This window comes from Callospermophilus lateralis, chromosome 4, assembly GCF_048772815.1.
Source record: "Callospermophilus lateralis isolate mCalLat2 chromosome 4, mCalLat2.hap1, whole genome shotgun sequence".
Lineage (NCBI taxonomy): Eukaryota > Metazoa > Chordata > Mammalia > Rodentia > Sciuridae > Callospermophilus > Callospermophilus lateralis.
In genome coordinates, this window is record NC_135308.1 from 145,919,534 (window position 1) to 145,945,769 (window position 26,236).

General features: G+C 37.6%; 1 protein-coding gene across 4 annotated transcripts in view; it reads left to right on the forward strand.

The window, feature by feature from the left end:
• The first annotated feature begins 5,202 nt into the window (after nt 1-5,202).
• Nucleotides 5,203-26,236, forward strand: part of Tmpo (thymopoietin) — a 28,389-nt gene continuing 7,355 nt past the window's right edge. Inside the window, exons 1-4 of one of the 4 annotated variants that reach the window (XM_076854971.2) lie at nt 5,203-5,772; nt 13,293-13,419; nt 15,056-15,214; nt 16,147-18,902. In XM_076854971.2, coding sequence (XP_076711086.1) covers nt 5,494-5,772; nt 13,293-13,419; nt 15,056-15,214; nt 16,147-17,678 — 2,097 coding nt within the window. In that variant the 5' untranslated portion in view covers nt 5,203-5,493 and the 3' untranslated portion in view covers nt 17,679-18,902. Of the gene's footprint in view, nt 5,773-13,292; nt 13,420-15,055; nt 15,215-16,146; nt 18,903-20,457; nt 20,556-26,236 lie in introns of those variants that run through there. The other 3 variants (XM_076854972.2, XM_076854973.2, XM_076854974.2) reach the window with 3 other exon arrangements.

Consider the following 26,236-nt stretch of genomic DNA (forward strand, 5'->3'; position numbering starts at 1 on the left):
TCACAGAGTACTCAGGCAGATCTTGTATTCTGTACACAACTGTCATGAGAAAGGCATCATGCCCACATCTGAAGCTGGAGAACATCCTGGTGAATGCCAGAAGAAATAGCAAACTTTATGACTTGAGGCTGGGCATCAGGTTCACAGCAGACAGAATCTGACACCATCTGCGGCATTCTTCCAGACCATGCCCCAGAACTCTAACAATGAAAAGACTGTAACAGCTCCATCATGGACATATGGAGCCTTGATGTCCTTCTGTCCTTCATAAGAGTCCTCCCGCTTAACAAACATCACATTTTTCTAACTGAAGAAGCAGGTCTTGCACACATGGTACCTTCCCTCTCACGTTTTCATGAAGTGATAAGTGTCATCAGTTACTGACTGACCTCACGAAGAATACCACGGTAGACTAAGTCACGAGGCACCATGACTAAACTAATGTGAGGAATATTCACTGATTTCTTCTAGGGAGCCACTCCCCAGCCACCTAGAACCTCACTACTGAGGGTCATGTTTGACATGGTTTGTGGTCCATATGAAACCTGAGTTTCTTAGGTAACCAGAAAATTTGATGAGATTATAGCTATCTTTCAGATGCTCCAGCACAAACAAACCAGGGGGACTGATCAGTCCAAGTTAACCCTATCCTACGCATCCAAAAGTGGGCCCAGCCCATTCCCTTCCAATCCTTTCAGCTTCACTCTCTGTTCAAAAAAGAGTGCTAGTGAGCCTGCTCTTTACTTCTTTCCCTTTTTGTCCTGTGAGCTATAGCTGCCTCAGGAGGACTGTCAGGACAGAAGGGCAGTAGAAGACCCAGTCTGCCTACCATTCCCCTCTGCAACTTGCAAACAAGGATACCCCAATCCAGTATAGTCCCACAAATATTCTTGCAACCCCCCTCACCCAACCCCTTGTTGAGCACCGTGGGTAGGAGGCAGAGAGCAGCAAGAACTCCTGGGATACATTGTCATCAGAAGAAAACTCCCTCCCTACTGAGCAACCCCATGGTAGGACTACAGCCTGTACTGGTGACAACAGCAAGGACTGGGAGGCAGTGACTAGGAGCATTGCAACTGTATCCTAGGAATATGTTGCTGAATGCCATGTTGCTGCCTGCTGGCCCTCAAGACAAACACTAAATTCAGGAACAATGTGCTCTAACAAAAGGAAGACACACACACACTCTGGACTCAGAAATAAAGTGGCTCCAATGAAAATGGACAGCTCAGACAGAGGCAAAAACCAAATAGATTACAGGGGATCTCACTCACGTGGAACAGCTGCAGGAGGGAAGTCTGCAAGCTTCCTGGGACATCGCCCCATGAATTCCAATCCGGAGGGCATTCAGAACTGCCTGTGGATGAGTTGGCCCCACTATCCTAAGTGGAAGAAATATCACAGACTTTTTTACCTGGGACTCTTCTCCCTTCCCTACTCTTCTTTGTCCTTTCTGCCATGTTTCTGGAATAGCAGAGATTTTTTTCTTAATATTTTTTTAGTTGTAGATGGACACAATATCTTTATTAATTTTTGTATGGTGCTTGGGGATCAAACCCATTGCCTTCCACATGTGAGGTGAGTACTCTACCACTGAGCTACAACCCCAGCCTGCAGAGATGGTTCTTAATAAGTTTTTATTTCTCACCAATTTGGTAGTAAAATTGATGCTCCAAAGATAATCACAATTTTTTTTTTTTTTAAAGGTAAGGTAGTTATTGATGCTAAGGCTCATAGTCTTACCACTAGAGTCGATACAATTGAAAAGGGGAACAAATTGTTGGAGATACAGAAATCAAAGATCTAAGAGGCTAAGTGTTAGTGTTGCACAGATCACCCACAAGATGCTGAATCTGCATAAACTGTAGACAAGAATGATAGTGAGAAAAACCTAGAGCAAGGAGATCTATAATTTCTGAAGGAGATTAGCCAGGAGGTTAGTAAATAATAGCAAAAAAAGTAGAGGGTGACTTAGCTGGATGATGTGAACTCCAAATGTTCCTGGAGGAGGAAAGAGAAGTTTGAAAGTAGCGATCAGGAACAAATTCAGTAGCCTAATTACTTTAGTTTGAGGTACATAGAATATGAGAGAAAAATATCCTCTACTTTGGAATTCTACAGCAGAGTTAAAAGCAAAAATTACCTTCATCACTAAAAGTATAGTTTTGGGAATACATCCTAGGATGATTCCAAGTCTCAATTTGATAATTCATGATTTGGGGAGAAAGATCTAGAAAGGCAGTCTCATTGTGATAGCTTATGACATAAATCATGCTTCCAGAGAAATGTAGTATCTGCAGTAACCTCCTATTGATAGCATGTCCAGGAATAAGAAAAGAGATGAAAGTGACAGTTTTTGTTTAGGGAACATTAATTTCGGGCATCTAGAATGCAGTTTTTGTGAATCATACTTGACTTGTAGGGCACAGTACTGTCTACTAAAACAACTTTAAGACTCAATAGTTGGTCAACACTCCTTTGCTTGTGGAAAAAAGAGGATGAGCTATCGATACTACAGGTTATGAGTGATAAGTTCTGTTTCCTCACATGTTGAAGGATAACATTAAAGAAGCACACTGAGGCAAGCACATAAAGCAGGGTTCATTTAAAAAGGGGTAACATAGACTTTTTCCAGGAGGGATAAGTGGGCCATAGTTAGTATCCTAGGAAGTGAAGGTGCTCTGCCTTTTTATATGTCCTAGGCTTCCTTTGTTCTCCTGTTCTCTTCCTCCTTATCTCTTTCCTTCCTGCATACATGACTAGGCCCAGGAGATGATTGATGGAATGGTGAAAAGGTGGGGAACAGGTGGCCTAGAGGGCCAGGGAAGGAGTGATCTGGGAAGGAAGGGGGCCCAGGGCAAATTAATTAGCAGTTCCCAGTCTGCTCTGGAGTTGCTTCATTAACAATTCTTTAGGATGGGCCTTATAGGCTGGACTTTGGGGATATTAACATTTCAATCTCCCACAGGCACAGTACCCAACGTTTAGACCCAAACCAGATTGGTCTGTTTTCTTCAGTTTGTCTATGCTGACTATCTCTTTTTAAATTCTGGCTTCATTATTGTCTCTAAAAATTAAACTACTTGGAAAACTTCTGGTGCAAAAGTCCTGTGGATAACAAAACAAACAGTTTCAATGCAGCATCTTCAGGAAGCACACTGAGGTGGCAGTGAGACCTTAGTATTGTATTGTACTCATACCAGATTTAGGGTAGAAGCCAGCGCAGTGGTGCACACCTGTAATCCCAGTGGTTTGGGAACCTGAGACAGGAGAATTGCGAGTTCAAAGCCAGCCTCAGGGGGCTGGGCTTGTGGCTCAAGTGGTAGAGGGCTTGCCTAGCACATGTGAGGCACTGACTTTGGTTCTCAGCACCACATAAAAATAAGATATTGTGTCCACCTAAAGTGATGGTGAGGCACTAAGCAGCTCAGTGAGACTCTCTAAATAAACTATAAAATAGGGGTGGGGATGTGGCTCAGTGGTCTAGTGCCCCTGAGTTCTATTCCTAGTACCAAAAAAAAAAAAAAAAAAAAAAAACTTAGGTAGAAGAATATTATCTTAAAATGTCACCAAAATATCAGCAATACTTCTTCCTCTGAAGATCCACAAAAGACCTATTGTATATGCCCTTGCAGAGATAAAGCTCAAGACTTGTTCTGTCCATTAAAAGTTGAGACTATACTTGAAAACATAACTGAAGTACATTGCAGATTGGGACGCAAAATTATGGTCCTTTATCTCTCAGTTCAGTTCCCTTTTTGACGATAAAAACACTCACCTATGCTGTGGGAAGCTGTGATGGGGGGTGGAGGGAAGCTGTGATGGGGGTGGGGGAACCCCAACTTTCATAAGTGATTATAAAAATGTACAAAATAACTTTTTTATTAAAACAAAATTTTAAATTTTCATCACTGAGTTTAATACTGTTGCCTAAATATATGTAATATTGAGATTTTTAGGCAGGAATTAATAAAATCACTTCTAGGAAAATAATGTCATTAAAAGAATGTTTCTTTGAATTCATAAAAACATTTTTAGTGATGGCATTTATTTTAAATTTACTTCAACATAACCATGTAGAAATCAGGTGAACATTTAAAAAAATCTTAAAGCAGTTTACAAAGCATAATTTTTTTCAGAGTCAGCTGACAACCTAAATCCGAGGATAGCTTTTCTCTAGGAAGCATCTTGAAACGCATCTACATACGTATATTCTTGAAACGTGTTTGTTCCTATTGATGTCATCAATGGTGTTTGTTTCCAGGAAGATATTTTAATTAGAGTATATGTTTCAGATTCTACTGGATTTTAATCAGTTTAACATGGGTTTGTTTATAGTTTCCGGCCTAATTATAGGTCACTAATGCTGCGTCCGAAATTAAAATCTAGTATGTACCATCTCCGTTGTTTGAAGTTGACTATAAATACTGCGCTTCATTTAGTTGTTACCACTCTCTCTGGGTTTAAGTTATAGTCAGAGACTTAAGACTGGGGGGGATTTAACCAAGGGAGACTGTCCAGCAAAAATGCATGCACGGATTTATGTAAGCTCCAAGTAACTGTTCAAATGAAATAATTTAGAAATGCCTAATCCATAGGGTCACAAACAAACGGGACATATAAGAATGCAATTTTGTCAACATATTCAAGGACGTTTTAAACTAATAGCAGAGGTCCAGTTTCTCCGGAATTGCAGGAACAAAAGAAGCTTTTCCGATCAGAGGGGAATTTGCCTCCTGGTGCTGCCCCTTCCACTCTCCAAGTAAATCAAGACACACGAACATGCATGCCTCGCCTCTCGTCTTCCCCACTAGAGCTAGCTTTCGGGAAAGCAGCCTATTCTTTGATGGACTGTGTCCTGGGAGGGAGAAAGGCCCAGCCAAGTGTCCTCAGGGCTGGCGTGGAACTCGGCCCGCTCGGAGGTGACCGACCCCAGGATGGAAGCTGTGTCCCAAGCAAGAGGAGGGAAAGGAAACCGAGCACAAAAGCTGTACGACCCGTCCCTTATCAGCGTCTAAAGGGAAGGGTGGAGGAAGGGGGAAACCGAAACGGGCCAGAAGCCTGAGCTCCCGCCCGAGCAGCTTTTAAACTGCGTTTCTACAACCTCTCGCTCCGCACGGTGGCTAATGGAACCCGCGCGAGCCGCCCAGCCAATCACCGCCGCGCTTCCTCCCGCCGCCCGCCAATGGCGGCGCGCGTTCTTGGGGCGTGGGCGAAGCAGGCTGCTCTCGCCTTGGCTGTAGTGTGTGGGCTGGGGTTGGTGCAGCCTCTCAGCCTGTCCGCACTTAGTCCGTAGTTGGGCTCGCGGCGCTTTTGTGCCCGCGTCTGGCCTCGCTTTGTGTCTGCGAGTTTTTTGCCGTGCCCCCGCGGCGCTCCTCCCGGGCGGGAGCCGTAAGGCTCGGAGGCGACAGCGCGGCCCCCGGCCAGGAGTGAGCGCGGCGGTGTGAGCGGCGGCAGTGAGGCTGCGGGGAAGGGGACTAGTAGATCCCGGAGATGCCGGAGTTCCTGGAAGACCCCTCGGTCCTGACGAAAGACAAGTTGAAGAGTGAACTGGTCGCCAACAATGTGACTCTCCCGGCCGGGGAGCAGCGCAAAGACGTGTACGTGCAGCTCTACCTGCAGCACCTCACTGCACGCAACCGGCCGCCGCACGCCGCGGGCGCCAACAGCAAGGGGCCCCCGGACTTCTCCAGCGACGAGGAGCGCGAGCCCACCCCAGTGCTCAGCTCCGGGCCCTCCACCGCGGGCCGCGGCCGCGCCACCGTCGGCAGGGTAAGGACGCCCGGCCGGGGCCACAAAGGCGGGCGTTTGGCGGTTTCCGCGCGCGCTCGCCCCCGCTCGGCGCGGGGCTGTCCCCGTGCTCCGGCCCGCAGCTCGGTGGCCGCCGGGGTGCGGGCTCCGGGACCGGGGCGCTGCGAGGGAGGGACCAGAAGTTGCGGCCGCGGGGCGCTCGGACGCTGCGTCGGGGAGCTGTGCGGCGCCGCAGCCCTGGTCCTCGACTGGCGGCCGTCGGGAGTGGGCCCTGAGACCGGGCCCCGAGCGCTTTTCCAACGCCTGGCGAGGGTCGGCCCCGGAACGCTGTAGGTCAGGTCCGAGCGTTTTCCCGCTTCAGTAACCGAAATGACTCGCGCAGAGCAGTCTCAGAGCGCTCCCTGGAGGGCAGTCTGCGACCTACTCATATCTAAGCAAAATTTGAAATAAAGAAATTCCCGCCTTTTCATATTGGTTTTGTTAGTTTGCATGCAGAGGGCTTTTTGAACTGGTGGTGTTTTCTTGTTAGTCTGACTTCTTCCAGCACCAGGCCATCTCTTGTCGCGGCAGTTTTACTCTAGGTTGAAATGAACCTTTAAAAAATTTTTTTAAATGTTTATCATCGATCTTAGGAAATTCTAGTAAATGAGTTTGGGTTGATTGTCCCCTCCCACCCCTTTTTTGCTTAATTTTACTTGAGGAAAGAAAGATTCGGAACCAAGAGATAGGTTTATTTTATGGCATCATGATGTGTCGGTATTAAATTTGGGGAGGGGTACCGGGAATTGAACTCAGGGGCACTCATGTGACCACTGAGCCACACCACATCCCCAGCCCTATTTCGTGTTTTATTTAGAGACAGGGTCTCACCGAGTTCTTGGGCCTCGCTGTTGCTGAGGCTGGCTTTGAACTCGGGGTCCTCCTGTCTCAGCCTCCCGAGTCGCTGGGATTATGGTATTAAATGTCTGATCCTGGTTAAATCTCAGATTGGCTTCAGCGAATGCTTATTAGTTTGCTTTTTGTTATCGGTAAATTTTAAGTGTGTTTTTGTTGGTTTGTATATACTTACTTACCAGGCTTCATATCATAATGTTGTTAAAACTTGATGGTGTAACTTAAAATGCTTTCATGAAAGACGGTGAAATGTGGTAGGAGTTATTGCTGCTGGTTACTATAATAACTCAAAGTTATTGCTGCTTTTCTTTTTCTTTCTTTCTTTTTTCTTTTTCTTTTTTCTCCTTTTTTTGATGCTGCATTTTGCAACAGAGCCAAACCCCAACCTATTTCTTTTCAAAAGTTTTACAACATTCTCTGTTAATTTAAAATTTTTTTATCTAATGTGTTTCGCTGACGAATGAAATGGAAATGAATAACATGTAACAGACACATGTAAATTTAATCGAAAAGTCTCAGTCTGGGCTTCAGAGAAACTAAAAATCATGCAAGGCAGTGTATGCCACATAGTATATAATAAGTATTTGTTCAATAAATAAAAGAGCAGCCAAATTTTATTGTTTCTGGTGTCTCCATTTTAGGGTTTAAAGAAAGCCACTTTAAACAAAAATTTACTTTCAAAGTAAAGTTTATCCCTTATTGATTTTCCTCCACTGACTCTTCAAAAAAGGGAATAGATAGTATTTAAACTATTTCATTATAGATTTGGTCAAAAGTGAAATATCTTCCATTTCAGTCAGCACACTTTAAAAAAAAAAAGCAGTTCTTCTGTAGTACCCTTTGTTGGTGTAGATGTATTAAACCATGAAGTTTGGGTTGTATGCAAAAACTTTAAGTCTTGGAGTTTCCATTATTTTTGAGTTTCTAATATGTGCTCATAACACATTAAGATAATAAAAATAGAAATTTAAAGATTGATTTCTGCAGACCCTACACATCATCATAAAAATTTAGTGTCTTGGGTCTAAAAATTATGTTATTTACCCATTTCTCACTCCAATTCATTTTGGGGGGGAAGAATTAACATTTTTTTTAGCTTATCTACTTTGGGACTGAAGGTGTGGCTCACTAGTAGAGCATCTGCATAGCATATGGAAGGTCTAGGTTGATCCCCAACACCTGCCCCCCTACACACACACACACACACACACACACACACACTACTGTGTCCAGTGACATGCTAAAAAGTTATATTTCTCTCACTGGCGGTGAGGGGGGTGTCTCCTGGTCTCAAGTGATCCACCTCAGCCTCCCTAGTTACTGGGACTGCTGGAGTGTACCACCATGCCCAGCTTCCTTTATAGAGGAGAATTATTTCATAACCATAGAATTTTATCTTATCCCACTTGAGTGATTAAAACTTAAAAATGTATGCCTTTGGCCAGGCTCAATGATAACAACTTGAAAAAGTTAATATTGGTAGTCAATAGCTTTATTTTCTGTTTTAAAGATACTTCAGGCAAGTGGCACAAGCCTGTAATACCAGCTGTTGGGGAGACTTAGAATGTGAGTTCTAATCCAGCCTCTGCAAAAGCGAGGTACTAAGCAACTCCGTGAGACTGTCTCTAAATGAAATACAAAATAGGGTTGGGTATGTGACTCAGTGATGGAGTATTCCTGAGGTCCATCCTGTACCAAAAACAAATAAAAAAAGATACTTAAGGCAAAAGTAAGTTACAATTAAGTCTGAATAGACTTTTTTTTTTTTTTAAATATGGGATAGGAAGAGGTTCTTTGGATTTACAAGAGCCATAGAGCATTTATAATAGTAGATATGTAAAATTATTTTGCATGTCAATTTCCTTTATAAGAGAATTTGCTTTGTATGTACCACCACAAAAATGTCTTAGACTGTGTAGTATGACAAACATTTGCATGTTAAAATTTTTATTTTTGTTTTGTTTTGTTTTATTGTTTCTTTTATTCATCTTGCCAGTATTTTAGGTGCTGAAATTAGATTGTGGACACAAGAATAAACATTAGTTGAGTTTGCATCCTACCTTTTTGTTACAAAGTGCAAAGCATGAAGGTGTGGTAGGGATTGAATCCAGGGCCTCATGCAGGCTAAACACACTATACCAGTGAGCCACCCTAACCCCAACCTGATTAATTCTTAACAGAAAATGTTTAAAGACTTGGGACAGAACTGTAAAAGGCAAGTTAAGGTTGGGGAATGTTAATTAAATCATAAATTGATTGCAATGCTCCTTAATGAGGTGTAAATGAATCAGAGTTACAGATTTAAATTCTAGGTCTGCTGCTTATTGAACAGTGAACATTGATTGCCTTTAGGTTTCTCCATTTTTACCTGGAATATAGGAATAAACTAAAAGTCACTTATCAGATTGAGGGTTGATTACATGAGTTTGCATATATGAAGTGCCTTGTGCTCAGTAATTGATACCTGTTATAGTCATTGTTTCTGGATGTTTTCATCTTAATATCAGGGCAATACAGTGCAAAGTTACCATAATAACAATTTCAGAAAGGATAAGTATGTGAAAGTGATGTATAATGTCTGTTCAGTGATACTATGTTACATAGTATGCAGATTTCCCTTGTTAGCCTTACAGCCTTGGACCTCAGTTTCCTCACAGTAAAATGGGGGCATCTTTATCATGATTTTTTTTTAGAATTCTCAAATACTATAAGGCACTTTAGCACACACATCAATATTTAATGTGTGCTCAGTAGAATTTATTTTATAATAGTATTGTTATCAGCATCTTTGCTATTAAAGGTAGAAATTAAACAAGTTGTTTCACAGAATTGTTGGATTTTAAAATTGAAAAAACAGTAGAGGGCTGAGGTTGTGGCTCAGCGGTAGAGCACTCACCTAGCATGTGTGAGGTGCTGGGTTTGATCCTCAGCACCACATAAAAAATAAAAACAAATAAAAATAAAAGATATTGTGTCCAACTACAACTAAAAAAATATTAAAAAAAGAAAAAAACAGTAGATGTCATCTGGTATCTGGAAACGAACTGGAGAAGAGTGCTTGGTACATAGGTACACTGTATTTTTTTTTCTCAACATCTTGCTGCCTGAATTGATTCTTTTTTATTTTATTTAATTTTACATTATGATTCTTAATACACCATTATACAATAATTTATCATATCTCTGATGGTACTCTGTACTTTTGACTGAATGAAACTTAACAGATTATGACTAACTTAAAGGAATAAAACTATCAGGAGGTAGAATTTAGTACAATTAATGTTTCCTTCTTCCTGATTGAAACTGCTGTCTTGTTAATCATGTACACCAAACTACCCGTCTCCCAATTTTTTTTATATTTATAAAATGAATTACTTTTCTGGCACTTTCCCCCTACAGATTAAATTTAAAATCACAGTTTATCTACTACATTTTAAAGTTTTCTTTGTTCAACTGAAGTTTAAGAAAATGTAAGGGGATTGATTTCCTACTTTGATTCAAAATCTATGTCATTTCCTCTCTTTTTATGGTGCTAGGGATGGAATCCAAAGCCTCACACATACTAGGCAAGCATGCCACCTACCTATAAGCCACATCCCCACACCTCCCTGCCCCCCCAATAGGAAATGGATTTTCAAAAATAAATGACTCGATTTTCCCTCTCAAATGAATGTACGCATCATTCATTTGTTTGAAAGAACCTCCTGTGTCAGGCACTACTTTTGTTTTTGTTCTAAGATGCTTGAATTAGAAATATGATAGTGCTCTTGCTCTCTGGTGCCCACTTAAATGCTGCATCCAGATTACTAAAGCTACACATTTAAAATATAGATTTTCTGCCCAAACTTGAGAATCAGAGTGAAGCAAGATATTTTAAAATAGTTGCAATTTTGATAACAAGCTACATTTGGGGACTTGCTGCTTAAGGAGTTTACCATTTAGAGAAAATAAAGGGTGTATACAAATAACTAATAAAAAGTAAGTGGGCTGTATTGAATGCTAAAGTCAGTTTTCTCAGAAACTTTAGGCTAGTAACCCTGTCAAGGGTGGCACATACCTATAATCCCAGCTGCTCTGGAAACTGAAGCAGGAGGATTATAAATTCTAGGCCATTTGGGGCAATCTAGCAAGACCTTCTTTTGTCACAATATAAAATATAAAGAACTAGGATTTAAAACTTAGTGACAGGATTTGTTTAGTATCTGCAAGGCCATGAGTTCAATCCCTAATACCACACCCTCCCATCCACCTCCTACCCCCCAAAAAAACCACTTCAGGATGTTACAAGAAATTGGAATTTTTGTTGATAGTAAAATTTAAACATTCTTATGCTGGGAGGAATTATTTACAAGTAATTTGAACCTGGTTAAATTATTCATTGCTTAAAGTATTTATATCATATAATGGAGTTTTTCTCTACAAACTATGTTTTATGGAAAATTCAAGTTAAGTCAATAACACAAGATAAGGTTGATTTGATTAAATCTTTATTCTAGAAAGATTTCAAGGCTTTAAATATAGAGCTCTTAGATTTTAGGTAACTATTTTGACATCAAAATGTACAGTTTCAAGATTTGAGCCTGGTAAGTCCAGATTAGTGCACTAAAAGATATATAGTGAATTGACTTTATTATTATCACTCTCTGGGGGGAAAAAGTTATGTGAAGTTTTTGTGTTTGCTTGCTTGCTCAGTGGAACTCAGGGCCTGTGCTAGGCAAGCATTCTGCTTCTGAGCTACATCCCAAGCCTCTATTCAAATTTTTTATTGTGTTTTTTTTTTTTTTAAACTTTGTTTTTGTGGTGCTGAGGATTGAACCCAGTGCCTCACACATGGCTAGGCCAGTGCTTCCCCACTGAGCCACATCCCTAGCCCTTTATTTGTTACAAGAGAAATTTTGGTACATTCCCAGGGTGCCTGCTCCCCCCCCCCCCCCTTAATTGGAAAGTAATTGATCTGTACAACTTAATAATTTTAGCCATTTTTCATAAAACATTTCTAAGGTGTAGTATTAACTCTCCTGCCTTAAATACTAATTCAGGCCTGAGTGATTTTTTTTGAGTGATATTTGTGGCCATTATTTAAACACCTGGGTTTTGTTCGGTACACTGATACTTTCTAGGACTACTCAGACATTTGTAAAGGCTATTGCCATAATCTTAAAAGGTATCCATACTTTTACTGGCTTAAACTATTTAGTTTTTTGAGAAAATACTGCTATTGTTCAGATTATTTCAAAAATTTATTTTGAGGGGCTGGGATTGTGGCTCAGTGGTAGAGCACTTGCCTAGCATGTGTGAAGCACTGGGTTTGATTCTCAGCAACACATATAAAATAAAATAAAGGTCCATCAACAACTAAAAGAAATACATTTAAAAAGGGGTCTGGAGTTGTGGATCAGCAGTAGAGTGCTCACCTAGCATGCATGAGGCACTGGGTTTGATCCTCAGCACCACATAAATATAAAATAAAAATATTGTGTCCACCTAAAACTAAAAAATAAATATTAAAAATTTGGAAAGAACTTGTTTTGGTATTGTTCTCAAAGTTCCACATTCTTTTGGCTATTCTAGTAAAATGATTTTATACAACTGAATCTGGTGAATAAGCTGTGTTAGGGGTGATAACTATGAAGTCTTGTGAGACTTCTTTCAATGGCCATAAACTAAGTTAGAAGGAGAATAATCATTTGGGCTTCTTATGTTCTGATATGCTGTTTAAGGGGAAATCATTTTTTATATGTGAATATTAAAATCTTTATGGTTAAAGTCTTTAACTTTTCTACATTAGTTTAAACTTTACGAATTATAACTGCTGGGGTTGTAGCTCAGTGGTAGAACACACCTAGCACTTGTGAGGCACTGGGTTCCATTCTCCATACCACCTAAAAAAAAAAAGTATAAAAAAAACTCCAAGGATTAGAAAAAGTCAACAGTAAATTATATTTACTACATTAGGGTGAATATGTTTAAACCGTGTCTGGCTTCACTTTGTTTCTTTCATGCTGATCTGACTCCCTTGTCTTCAGGAGTTATCTTTTAAGAAATACAGTATAGTTGGGCATGGTGGTGCACACCTATAAGCCCATTGACTTGGGAGGCTGAGGCAGGAGGATTACAAGTTCAAGTCCAGCCTCTGGATCTTATTAAGACTCTGTCTCAAAAAAATAAAAAGCCCTGGGAACTTAACTCAGTGTTAAAGTACGGGAGGGGCAGGGTGCGCAGTATAAAAAATTCAACATAATTTTTGTTTATTTTAAAGAAAAAAGGTATAAGGTTCATTATTACATATATAATGTTATCCAAAGTCAATTACTTTTACTTTGTATTTATTTGCTGTTGAATTTTTGATGCCATTACTACCTCTTTACAGAGGTATTTCAAAATTGAATATTTCAACAGTTAATCGCTTTAACATGTAAGTTATTTGTGTGGGAATTAGTTTTGTACAGTCTAATTATAGTTGAATTTAGAATGTCTTTAAATACTGAGTTGCTTTTAACTTAATCAAATTGCTGTGGCTTAATGTAGTATAACTATAAATTGACTTGTGGATTAATGTTTATGTTTATTTTACACAACATATTATTTGTCTAATAAATATACACTCTAAAATTTGTGTAGAAATGACAATTGGACTTTGTTTACAGAAAGCAACAAAGAAAACTGATAAGCCCAGGCTAGAAGATAAGGATGATCTAGATGTAACAGAGCTCTCTAATGAAGAACTTCTGGATCAGCTTGTGAAATATGGGGTGAATCCTGGTCCTATTGTGGGTAAGTTCAAAAAATTTCAAATATATTTTCTATGAAGCAAGGCCCTAAGTTGTTTTCTCTTCTTGCCTAGTTATTAGAATTTGGGTTCCAAGGGCTGGTATTACCATTAACCCTTTGTATGACCAAGTCTTTAATGTCCTGAACCCTAACGAGGGAAATAAAAGAATTGAACTATGTAATCTCTTATCTCTGTGGTTGAGATTGCTTTATGTGGTGCACATATCACACCACCTGGTGAGACTATATTGAATTATTTTTGTTTTCTTACTGGGAATTGAACCCAGGGGCGCACTAAGCCACATCCCCAGCCCTTTTTTGTGTGCGTATTTTATTTAGAGACAGTGTCTCACTGAGTTGCTTAGATGCTAAGTTGCTGAAGCTGGCTTGATCCTCCTACCTCAGTCTCCCAACTGCTGGGATTACTGGTGTGCACCACTGTTCCAAGCCCATATGGTTTTAATATGACAGTTGAGGAGAATCTCAGCTAGCTTAACTGGCCAGTTCATCCACATCAGTAAGTTAATAACTGACTAATATAACTAAAGTTATTCATTTCCTAGCCTAGTACCGTTTTCCATTTATCATTAAAAGTGCCATGTCTTGATTGGAATTTAAAGAATGATAAACTATCTGGTTGTGGTGGCACTCAAGGCAAGAGGATCTTAAGTTCAAAGTCAGCGTCAGCAACTTAGCAACCCCCCCCCCCCCATAAAGTATAAAAAAGGGCTGGGAATGTGGCTTAGTGATTATTGCAAGGTAGCATTTACCTTATTTTATGAGAGTCTTGACAATGACCTCAAGGTGAGAAAAATTCATTTTGATCATCTAAGTTGTAGAAAATTTTGAATACAAAGATTTTGTTTAAAATTGTATAAGGAAGATGCTGATATGTACCAGCATACATTAAATTACATGATGGTATACCAGCTGTTCATTTTAAGACTACTTTATATTTCTGGATATGTATTGTTTATAAAAGATCCATAGTCATTTTACTCAACTTACAGAAATTAAGGAAAGATATAGCTAGTGTGAAACAGAAAACAAAAGCTGTTTGTTATATAGAATTACATTGTATGATATAATAAAATTATATATAATATATGATTATATATAATGTATCAATGCATATTCCTCAGGGGGCATGATCTGTTTCTAGAATTTTCTATATTGGCGTATACTTCTGTAATTGTAGAGAAAATATACAAAGTCCAAGACTTGCAGTCAAAAAGAGTCATACTTGCGGGGTGGAGGCTGTGGCTCAGCAGTAGCACCCTTTCCTGGCATGTGTAAGGCACTGGATTTGGTTCTCAGCACTGCATATAAATAAATAAAGGACTATCAACAACTAAAAGAAATATTTTTAAAAAAGAGTCATGCATGGTTCTTCGGTAGCTAATCCAATAAGACCTATATCAATCTACTGTGTATTCCATGTTATTAAAAGAAACATAATCTCATTAAAATCTCAGAAAAATTCCTATTTTTGAAAAGACCCCATTATTATTTTTTAAGTAATAAAGTTTAGGAAAGGAAAGGGTAAAAATTGAGTTTATAATGTTATTTAAGATAATTTCTGAGCTAGACCTTAAATAAGATAATGCAAGAGCTAAAATCAAGTTTTGCCTTGATACAGGAACAACCAGGAAGCTGTATGAGAAAAAGCTATTGAAACTGAGAGAACAAGGACCAGAATCAAGATCTTCTACTCCTCTACCAACAATTTCCTCGTCAGCAGAAAATACTAGGCAGAATGGAAGTAATGACTCTGACAGATACAGTGACAATGAAGAAGGTAAAAATTTTAAATTGTTAAATGCATGTAATTCTTTTAGATTCTCATGAGACTTCATTTATGAAGAAGGTAAAGTTTAAAACAATATTGGCAGGACATATGTAATTTTTGTTCATATTATTAGAGTAATTCTACAAGTAACTTGATTTAAATACTTGAAACAAGTATGAGAAACAAAAAAGTACAAGTGTCTAATTTTCTATTACCCAAACTTACCAGTTAACTATCTCTTGCTTCAGATTTCATTTTTGTAAAGACACTCTCCTCCACATTTGCCCTTGCCCATTATCATCTTCACAGAAGTGACCACTATCAGTAGATACTGATCTATTTAGTTTTTAAATACTTATTCATCTAATATACAGTATTATTTTGTACTTTAAAAAAGTCTATATAAATCATATGCTACTTCTTGTGCTTGTATTTTTATTCCATGTTATTTTTTAATCTAATCTTTATTAAGTATATGTTTATTCCTTGTTAATATACAGTGGTAGCATTTGAATGTGGCATATTATTTTTTTCTGACAGGCATTTAAATTGTTGCTAGATAATCTGATTTCATGGCAACTTTAAAGCAAATATTTTGACCATATCTTTATATATTATACTATTTTAAAGAAAATTTGTGATATTTAAATTTTTTGATACTGGCACATGAATAAATGTCCTTTTAAAAATGATAAGTGCAATGTGATATTTATAAACTCTTGATTCATATGCCTTCTTCATTAGTTTTGTGATTATCTAATTTGACCCAAGTTACTTAAATCTCCAAAAGCTCTGCCTTCTAAGGCACAGTCTGCCAAATTGTTCAGAATATGAAATATAGGGTCTTTTCCTTCAACAGCACTATTTTAGCAAGGAGGCAAGAATAAAACCAGCTCAAACACAAGTAATGCTTAAACTTCCTGCCTCTTTTGCCTCTACAGGAAAGAAGAAAGAACACAAGAAAGTGAAGTCCACTAGGGATTTTGCTCCTTTTTCTGGACTTCCAGCTACTCCCTCTGGTGGATTTTTTCAGGGTATTTCTTTTCCTGAAATCTCCACCCGTCCTCCTTTGGGCAGGACTGAACTACAGGCAGCTAAGAAAATACATACTTCTAAGGGCGACCCACCTAGGGAGCCTCTTATTGCCACAACCTTGCCTGGCAAGAGACAGATGCAGAATTTAGCCTCTGGAGGGAATTTGTTATTTTCCTCTAAGACTAGCCATGATAGGAGTGTAGAGAAAAGTTCTTCGTCATCCTCTCAGCGTGAACTCGCTGCCATGTTGGGCTCTACTGCAGCTTCTCCTTCACTGATTAAAGAAACCACTACTTCTTACTGTAAAGACATAGTAGAAAATATTTACCGTGGAGAGAAAAGTGGAATTCAGCCATTATATACTGAGAAGTCCAATATTTCAGATCAGCGCATTCTCTCCAGCGAAAGGGAAGTACTAGAGGAGTCTAAGAGATCACAAGTAATTTCCCCACAACTTGCTCAGGCAATCAAAGATTATGTCAATTCTCTGTTGGTCCAGGGTGGGGTAGATAGTTTACCTGGGACTTCTAACTCTATACCCACACTGGACATTGAAAACATATGCAAGAGAATTGGTCAGTCTAGTTTTCGAGAAACCACTTCTCTGTCTCCTCCACGAAAATTCCCTAGACTCAGTGAGAAGTCAATAGAGGAGAGGGATTCAGGTTCCTCTGTGTCATTTCAGGATAGCCAGGTATTGCAGGATATACCTGAATCTGAACATATGTCTTCTTTTGCCAAAACTGTTGTCTCTCATGCACTTACTACCTTAGGCATGGAAAAGTCTGAGAAATCACAGCATGATAACATTGATACCTCAGAACTATCTTTTCCCTTCCATGAATCTATTTTAAAAGTAATTGAAGAGGAGTGGCAGCAGATCGACAGGCAGTTGCCTTCATTGGCACGCAAATATCCAATTTCTTCCAGAGAGGCGACCCAGATATTATCCGTTCCAAAAGTAGATGATGAAATCCAAGGGTTTATTTCTGAAACTATCCCACCAGCAGGTATTCAGGAGGGCTCTGCTGAGTCTTGTGATAAACACTTGGACTTAACACTTTGTAGAGCATATACAGCTGCAGCATCCACGATGCAGATTGCAACCCACACTGCCTTTGTAGTTAAGGCTATGCAAGCAAACATTAGTCAGGCTGCACAAATTATTAGCTCAGATCCTAGTTGTATACACCAGGCACTCGATATTCTGAGCAAAACATATGATGCAGCTTCGTTTCTTTGTGAAGCTGCATTTGATGAAGTGAAGATGGCTGCCTATACCATGGGATCTTCCACTCTTGGTCGTCGATATCTCTGGTTGAAGGATTGCAAAATTAATCCAGCTTCTAAGAATAAGCTGACTGTGACTCCCTTTAAAGGTGGAACATTATTTGGAGGAGAAGTACACAAAGTAATTAAAAAGCGTGGAAAAAAATAAAGTTAAGAGCTAAGTCACCTGTCTTATCTTTGATAAGGAATTTCAGATTATTAAGTCATTCCCTATGTGGAACTGCTCTTTTAGATTTACACAGATAGAAAGGCTGATAAAGTTTTAAGCTTTATAGATCATATATTTGTCTCAAACATTTAATGTTTCCTATTATACTAACTCTTCAAAACTGAGAGAATTTCAATACTAAAATAAGTAGATTCTTCACTGTTTCAAATATCATACGCATATTCTTTTCTATCTAGGGTAGAATTAAATACTAATTACACATTCAAAGCAATAATTTATCCTTTTTGATACTTCACTTTCTAGAAGTTGTCTACACTTTTATTTTCTTTTGTTATATGCTGATACCTGCAGTAGCATTCATGATATTCTAGATCAGTGCAACTTAAAGTACCAGTTCACAAACTATTACTGATCCACAGACAAACATGCACAAAAATTTTAAGACTAAGGGGTTCGGGACATAGTTCAGGAGTGTAGTATGTACAAGGCCCTGGGTTAGTCTCCCCATCCCCCATTGCTTTTTTAATACAAGAATTTAAATATAAAGATCAATGAAAGGATTTATTTATGTAATACACTTATTGATAGCAAAAACAGTATATGGCTTTACAATCTGATACCGATGCCTCATCACTTCCGAATTAACTCACAATTCATGGACCACACTTTGAAAGACATTGCTCTTGTTGGTAAATAGTCTAGGATAGTACAAGCATACACTACCACTCTATTTTGTCAGATGAACTAGACACTGGAGAGATGGGGCTTTTTAAAAAAAAAAATACTTTTCTTTTTGAGGTATGTGGTATTTCATGGATGATTAGGCTTAATAATCTTGATACGAAAAGCAAATTTATCAGGTTTTTCTTAAAGCCTTAAGAAATCATACTATATCCCAGTGTCTATGTCTGTATAAAACAGTGTATTATCCTGTTTTCATTTCTATGATTGTAAGATAAAGAATCTGATTGTAGAGACATTGTGGGAAATGGTAGTCTCAGCATAACAGAATATGGTCCCTTCATTTCTCTCTCCATTTATTCTTAGACTACACATTCCATCTTTGCAGCTTTCTGGGAGTAATTTTGTTATTTGTCTTCTAAAATGTACATGTATACATGTACCTACTAAGTACTTTGTGATTTTAAAAAATGTATTGATGTAGAATGCTCCTACAAATTCAATAAAGTTGTTAAATTTGAACGGTTTTGTGTGGTCTCCAGAAACGTGTTGTACGTGTGCTTTATTCTTGAAGTTTCAAACAAGTTGAATATTTGTGGATGAACATTTCATTTCCATTTCATCATTGAAACTCACTTAACATTCCAATAGTATAATTAAATATTCCAGTTATTGTTGTGTGGGTTTTCTTATATTGAAGACCATGTTTTTATTGACTGTTGGAATCTAAATTTGTAAGGGGAATTAATCTGTAACCAGATAAATTATTTGCCTAATCAGTTTCTGCTTGGCTATAAGTATTTTACCTTGTGTTTTCTAATTCTTAGATTTCAAGTTAACAAAGAATAAAAGTAGATTTTTATGATGCTAAGGGTTGAACCAAATATATCTATTAGTGGAAATGTTGGGAAATGGGGGAATATAGTTGATAGCCTATTCCCAAATGAAGATTGAACTGTTTGAATTAACTTGATAAAAATCATCTTTCTTTTTGGGAAACTTGCAAATAAATTCTAGACTGACTAATATCAGATTGGAAGTTAGCAGGACGTGTATCAGCCATCTTGACCACTTTGTAGCACAACTACATTGAATTCATACAAAATTGAGCTTTAAGAATTGACGCCATTCTTGTTTTTTGGTAAGAAAATAATATAACAAATTTTTGGTGGTAGAAGTTTTTAGAAGAACCAATTGATAACTAAGTTTGCTACACTATAATAAATGACCACAAAAGTGGGAAAGGTACATATTTTTTTAAATGGAGGTCTTCAAATGGCAATAAAATCAAGACCAGAAAAATGAAAAATTGGAATCTATGAAAAATGTAGCAAATACTGACTCATCTTCAAAGAAATACCATTTTTATTATGGGGAAGGGAAAGAGAAATGCCCTGTGATTGTTCTAACTTTTCTGTGAACAAGATTCCTTCTTATCTCAGTTTCATCTGGACTTTTTGTGACTGCATCAAAAATGGATTGATTGGGTGCTGGTAATTGAACCCAGGACTTCTGAGCTGTACCCCTCATTGAGAAGAGACTTTTAGATTGCACTTACATGTTAATATCATTGACAGTTACCATGTACTGTTGTTAGAGGCTTGATATAATACAGATTTTTTTAATTCTTAAAAATCTATGTGGTTTTTGTTTTCCACACACCAAACTTAAATTTAACAAGCTAACTTTTGTCATAGTAACAATATACTACATGGACAAAATAATGGCAGGCTGTGTTGACTATTTTAATATCTTTTTCCCACATTTGAAATTGTTTTTTAGTGAAAGCCTCCAGGAGCAGTTGGAATACACTTATATTTAATTCTATTAGTCTGAGAAAAAGAAAAGGAGAATTAAGTAGGAAGTGGGAATGGGATTAAAGAAGGAATTTTAAAAAATGGAGTAGTAAAAGTTTCTAAGACAAATTGTAGATAAACAATTTTGGTCTATTGAGATATCACCAATAGACAAATTTGTTTTATGTATTAATGTGCCTAAAACTGGGTTCCCAAATTGTGTTAGGAGAACATAACTTACATGTTTCAGAAAGTAATGGTTTCTCCAATATTATTTCCAGACTCTAAAATAGAGCTCAAGCTTGAGAAGAGAGAACCACTAAAGGGCAGAGCAAAGACTTCAGTAACACTCAAGCAAAGAAGACTTGAGCACAACCAGGTATATTTAGCTTTGTAATCAACGTGTACAGATTCAAGTAATCCGATGACACTCATCTGTCGTGTTAAATTTGGTTAACAGTTGATACCCAGATTCAGTGTACTATTAACTTGATTTCATAGTTAGCTACATGGCATGGGAAATCTAAACTTTGGGGTTTATCAGTATTATAGGTTATGTTCACTGCAAAAGCAAGTGTTTGATAAAAGTCTCATTTGTGTTTGATTCTGTACTAAGCATGGTTCAAAGCTGGTCAAACTGCCTCTCTTTCCCAGTTGCTGCAATCGAACTCAGGGCCTCACGGGTGCTAGGCAAGTGTTCTACTACCATACAGCTTTTTGAAAGAAATATTTTAAAAGATATAAATGTCTTAGTGCTTTTGGTACAGCTTCTTTAAAAGGTAGGGGTAGTTTTGTATTTGTGTCTTTTTCTCTGGATTTCTGAATTTGCTTTTACTTTTACCTGTTTTGTCTTTTGTGGTGTTTCCCTAAACTCTGACGCTATTTCATATTCTGGATGAAACTTTGACTTTTTGTGTAAGAAGCAAAATGCAAAGGGAAATTAATGGGAAAATCAGCATAGTTATAAATGAACTAGTTTATAGAGAACTAATTATTGACTTTAATTTAATAAACTTATCTCTACAGTCTTTTTCCTTGTCCTTAGTCTTTAGTTGAAAATTTTATCTAGTTAGCTATTTATCTTTTCCATGTTCTGTTTATCATTTAAAATTGCACTTGGGCATGGTGGCATAAGTCTATAATTCCAGCTACTTTTGAGACTGAGGCAGTCAGGTAGTGAAATTTGAGGCTGTCTTTGGGCAACTTAACAGGACCCTGTCTCAACATTTAACAAAAGGTCTGGGGATATAGCGAGAGGTAGAGTGCTCCTGGGTTCAATTCTCAGTAAGGGTGGGAGGTGGGGGACATGTCCTAAAATGGAATTTTGTATTCATATGCACATATGCATGCATAGCTGGGATTGAACCCAGGGCCTCATGCGTCTTAATCATGAACCTACCACTGAGTTAAATTCCCAATCCAACATGTTCTTGTAAGCCATGTTCCTCTGTTCATTTGATGTAGTTGGTATGTGTAATTTTAGAACCATTTATTAAAAATAAGCTGGATGACTACAGAAAATATGTAGGGTATTGAATGAATGTTCTTTTTTTGTTTTTATTTGTAGTTGGACATGATACCTTTATTTCACTCACTTATTTTTTTATGTGGTACTGAGGGTTGAACCCAAGAGCGCTCTACCGCTGAGCCATAGCCCCAGCCCTGTTCTGTTTTGGTACAGAACTAAATACCAGAATAAGTATTTCATTGACTTTAGAGTTTTGCTAGCAAAGAGCTTTAGAGTCATATTAAGGAATACAGAAATAAGAGTAAGAGCAGAAGAAATTAGGAATATCATGAAAGGCACTGCAATAGACAAGCATGGAGGATTTTGTTCCAGAATATGAAGGCAAGGTGTCTACCAAGAATGTGTGTCTGATCAGATAGTAGGTTAATGGAAGGTATGGGGTTTAAAGATGGTTTAATGGTTAATTGTTTCGGGAATCTAAACTGAGGAGCAGGATAAATAGTCAAAGGAGAGTTGAGGTTAAGGAGTTGACAGGCAGAATAAAACTGTGGACTTATTACAAAAAATGTAAAACAGAAGAGTGGAGGGAAGAGTTTAAAAACCCTCCAGTCAAGGATGTCCTAGTTATCAATATATTACCAATTTAGTTTCATCTTCACCTACATCTTCCATCCAGCTTTTTAAATTGCTTTTGATTTTGTTGTTTTGCCTTTTGATGGAGTATTTAAAGCAGATCCCTAACATTTCACATGTTAGTGTCAATATTTTAATGTTTATCTCTAAAAGATAGCTATTTAAATGACAGCGTCATTTTCCCACCTAGTAAAATTATTAGTTTTTTTAATATCTAAAATGTTCAGGGGCTGGGGATGTGGCTCAAGTGGTAGCGCGCTCGCCTGCCATGCGTGCGACCCGGGTTCGATCCTCAGCACCACATACAAACAAAGATGTTGTGTCCGCCGAAAACTAAAAAATAAATAAAATTCTCTCTCTCTCTCTCTCTCTCTCTCTCTCAAAAAAAAAAAAAAAAAAGACTGCTATTGGTCTAGCAGTTTGTCTGGTGGTGATCTGTCTTTTAAAAAATAAATAAATAAATAAAGTGTTCATATTATTCCAGTTTTAGAAGTGTTGCACTTTTCTTTTTACATTTGTTTGGATCAATCAGGGATCCAGACAAGATCCATACATTGTATTTTATTTTTTAAATGATTTTTTTAGATTTCTAAGTCTGTGGCTATTCTTACTATAACTGCTTTTCTTGGGCTGGGGATGTGGCTCAAGTGATAGCGCACTCGTCTGGCATGCGTGCGGCCCGGGTTCAATCCTCAGCACCACATACAAAGATGTTGTGTCCGCCAAATACTAAAGGATAAATATTAAAATTCTCTCTCTCTCTCTCTCTCCCTCTCTCTCACTCTTTCTTAAAAAAAAAAAAAAATAACTGCTTTTCTTTCCTCCATTTATTTGGTCTAGAAATTAGGTCATTAGATTCTCTCCCACATTCTGGATTTGATTTGTCAGATCACGTAATTTGCTCTTCTAGACCCTGTGTATCCTATACACTGGAAGTTAGTCCAATAGATCGTTCACTAATGATAGAAATGTTTTATATCTGTGCTGTTCATTACAGTAGTGTCTATGGTTTGAACACATAGAATTTGTCTTAGCATGTCTAAGAAACCAAGTCTTTAATTATATTTAATTTAAATTTAAATTGCTACATGTGGCTAGTGGTTTCCATGTTGAACAGAACAGATCTGAAGAGTTGGTTAGATTCAGGTTCAGTTTCTTTGGCAAGAATGATGCTGTAGTCTTCCTATTGATCATTTCAGGAGATATATATGCCCTTTTGATGATGCCAAAATTAATGAGTAGTAGGTTCAGATTTTGAAAGAATGATCTATCCAATTCGAAGTTTTATATTGGCCTTTCATTATAATGGTTCCAGTTGTTACTAATGATTATTGCTTAAATCCATTATTTTATTTGAGGTTCTAAAATGGTGATTTGAGGGTTGGGATGTAACTCAGTAGTAGAGCACTTGCTTAGCATGCTCAACACCCCAGGTTCAATTCACAGCAATGCAAAAGATAAAATGGTGAAGGCTGGGGCTGTAGCTTAGTGGTAGTGTACTTGCCTAGCGTGCATGAGGCACTGGGTTTGATCCTCAGTACTACATAAAAAATAAATAAAATAAAGGCATTCTGTCCATCTATTAACTACCAAAAAATTTAAGAATAAATAAATAAAATAAAATGGTGATTTGTCTCAGTATCTCACTCCTTTATATCTATGACCAGGATTTTTTTTTTTTTTAATAAAGAACCATTCCTCATAAATTTCTCAGGTATCTAAAAATCAAATTTTATACAAGAGGCTGGGATTGTGGCTCAGCGGTAGAGTGCTCGCCTAGCACCGGCAGGACCCCGTTTCGATCCTCAGCACCACATAAAAATAAAGGCATTGTGTTGTGTCCATCTATACCTGAAAAATAAATATTAAAAAAAAATTTATACAAGAGAACCAAGAGAAATGCTTTCTTGCCTTTTGTTTGCCAGTTTTCAAATTGATATTAATAATTAATATGTCGAAGGGTTAGCAATGAAACTTTACATATTGACTTGTGGTGTACTATATGTACTATAGTCATTTTTTCCTTCCCCCCACAGCATTAGTTGGTTTTTTTTTTTGTTTTTTTTTTTTTTGTATTTGGACATAATGCCTTTATTTTATTTATGTTTATGTGGTGCTGAGGATCAAACCCAGTGCCTTGCACATACCGCTGAACCACAACCCCGGCCCCTCAGTGTGCCATCTTTTGTCAGTGGGAATTACTAAATTGGTTCCTATATTCTTTTATTGTCTCCCATATGTCTTTGGGAGATTCTTGCTAGGGTGTTCCTTCTACGAAGTTGCCATTGCTTTACTCCTTTTTGGAGAAAAGTAAATCATGAATGAATGGTGAACTTATATCTCTTCTAAAATGCTTGGTATCTTGGTTCTTTAAATGATAGTATATCTTCTATATCACAGGTGTTTCACAGTATACTAACAATAAAATTGCTAAATGCGGTTTAGGACTTCATTTTTCCTTAGGATATAAAGTCAAATGCTGTGCTTAAATACACTTGAAAGACTTTTTATTTGTGTCCTAAAGCCACAACTTAATGAACTGTTAGGGGTTTTTGTTGTTTTTTCTTTTTTTTTTTAGTTTTTTTTTTTTTCCTTTAACCAAACTTTGGTTAGTTTCTTTTTGAAAATATAAATAAATGCACAAATTTATTTATACATATATGTGATATGTATGTATATATGTTTGTTCCCTTTCTCCTTGCTTAAAAGGCAGCCTACTTTGAACATTATCTTTAACCTAAGCACATATCCCAGATCACTCCATATCTGAATTTATCCATGTTCCTCATTGTTTTGTACAACTGCACTTTGTGTTGCAGTTTGTAATTTATTTAGCCACTTCCCTTTTGGTTAATATTTGAGTAATTTTCATTTGTATGCTGTTATGAATAATGCCAAGGTGAGTGTTTGTCTTTTCCTTTTTTTTTTTTTTCTTTCTTTTTGGTGGTGGTGCTGGGGATTGAACCCAGGGCTTTGTGTATGCAAGGCAAGCATTCTACCAACTGAGCTATATCCCCAGCTCAGTGTTTGTCTTTTTGTTGATGAGGATTTATTGCCTTTTTAACCTAGCTCTCCTGTGAATGTTCTCAAGTGCCTCAGCTACTTAATGTCTTTTGACTTTTTGCCTGATATATTATCAAAAGGCAATATGAAAACATCTCACTGAACATAGATGATACTGCAGTTCTTATTTTGTCTGCAAAATACACAGCAATCACATTTCTAATTTTACATCTCAGTGAGCTTCCTTTTAGTCATTGTTTATCATTTTACTAAATAATTATAGTACTGAATTATAATTTTATATTTTTAATTTTGGGGGGGTGATCAGGATTGAACTTAGGGGCACTCAACCACTGAGTCATATCCCCAGCCCCGATTTGTACTTTATTTAGAGACAGGGTCTGAGTGAATTGTTTATAGTGCTTTGCTGTTGCTGAGGCTGCTTTGAACACGCAATCCTCCTGCCCCGGCTTCCCGAAAAGCTGTGATTACAGGCGAGTGACATCACACCCAGCTTAAAGTCATTTATGATGTGGGTTCTAATAAAAAATCCTTAGGATATCTTTTTGTTTTAGTTGGATACAATACCTTTATTTATTTATTTTTATGTGGTGCTGAAGATTGAATCCAGTGCTTCACATATGCAAATGCTCTACCACTGAGCTGCAGCTCCAGCCCCTAGAATATCTTTTTTAATTGTGTTAAAGGTTCTCAGTTTTCCATAAAGATCACTAATCCTAAATTGGATAATGATGGGAACTAATAAAACTGGTTGAAATTTTCCAAGAACTTATAAAATCTGAACAAAAGAAATATAAATTATTTTAGAATTCTCAAGTAGGCCCTCAGTCAACCAACGTGTTCCTTGTGTTACCTGCCACAAAAGATTATAAAGAACTTTAAATGAACTTTAACTTTGAAAATGTAAACTTTATTTTTAATTAACCATAATTATT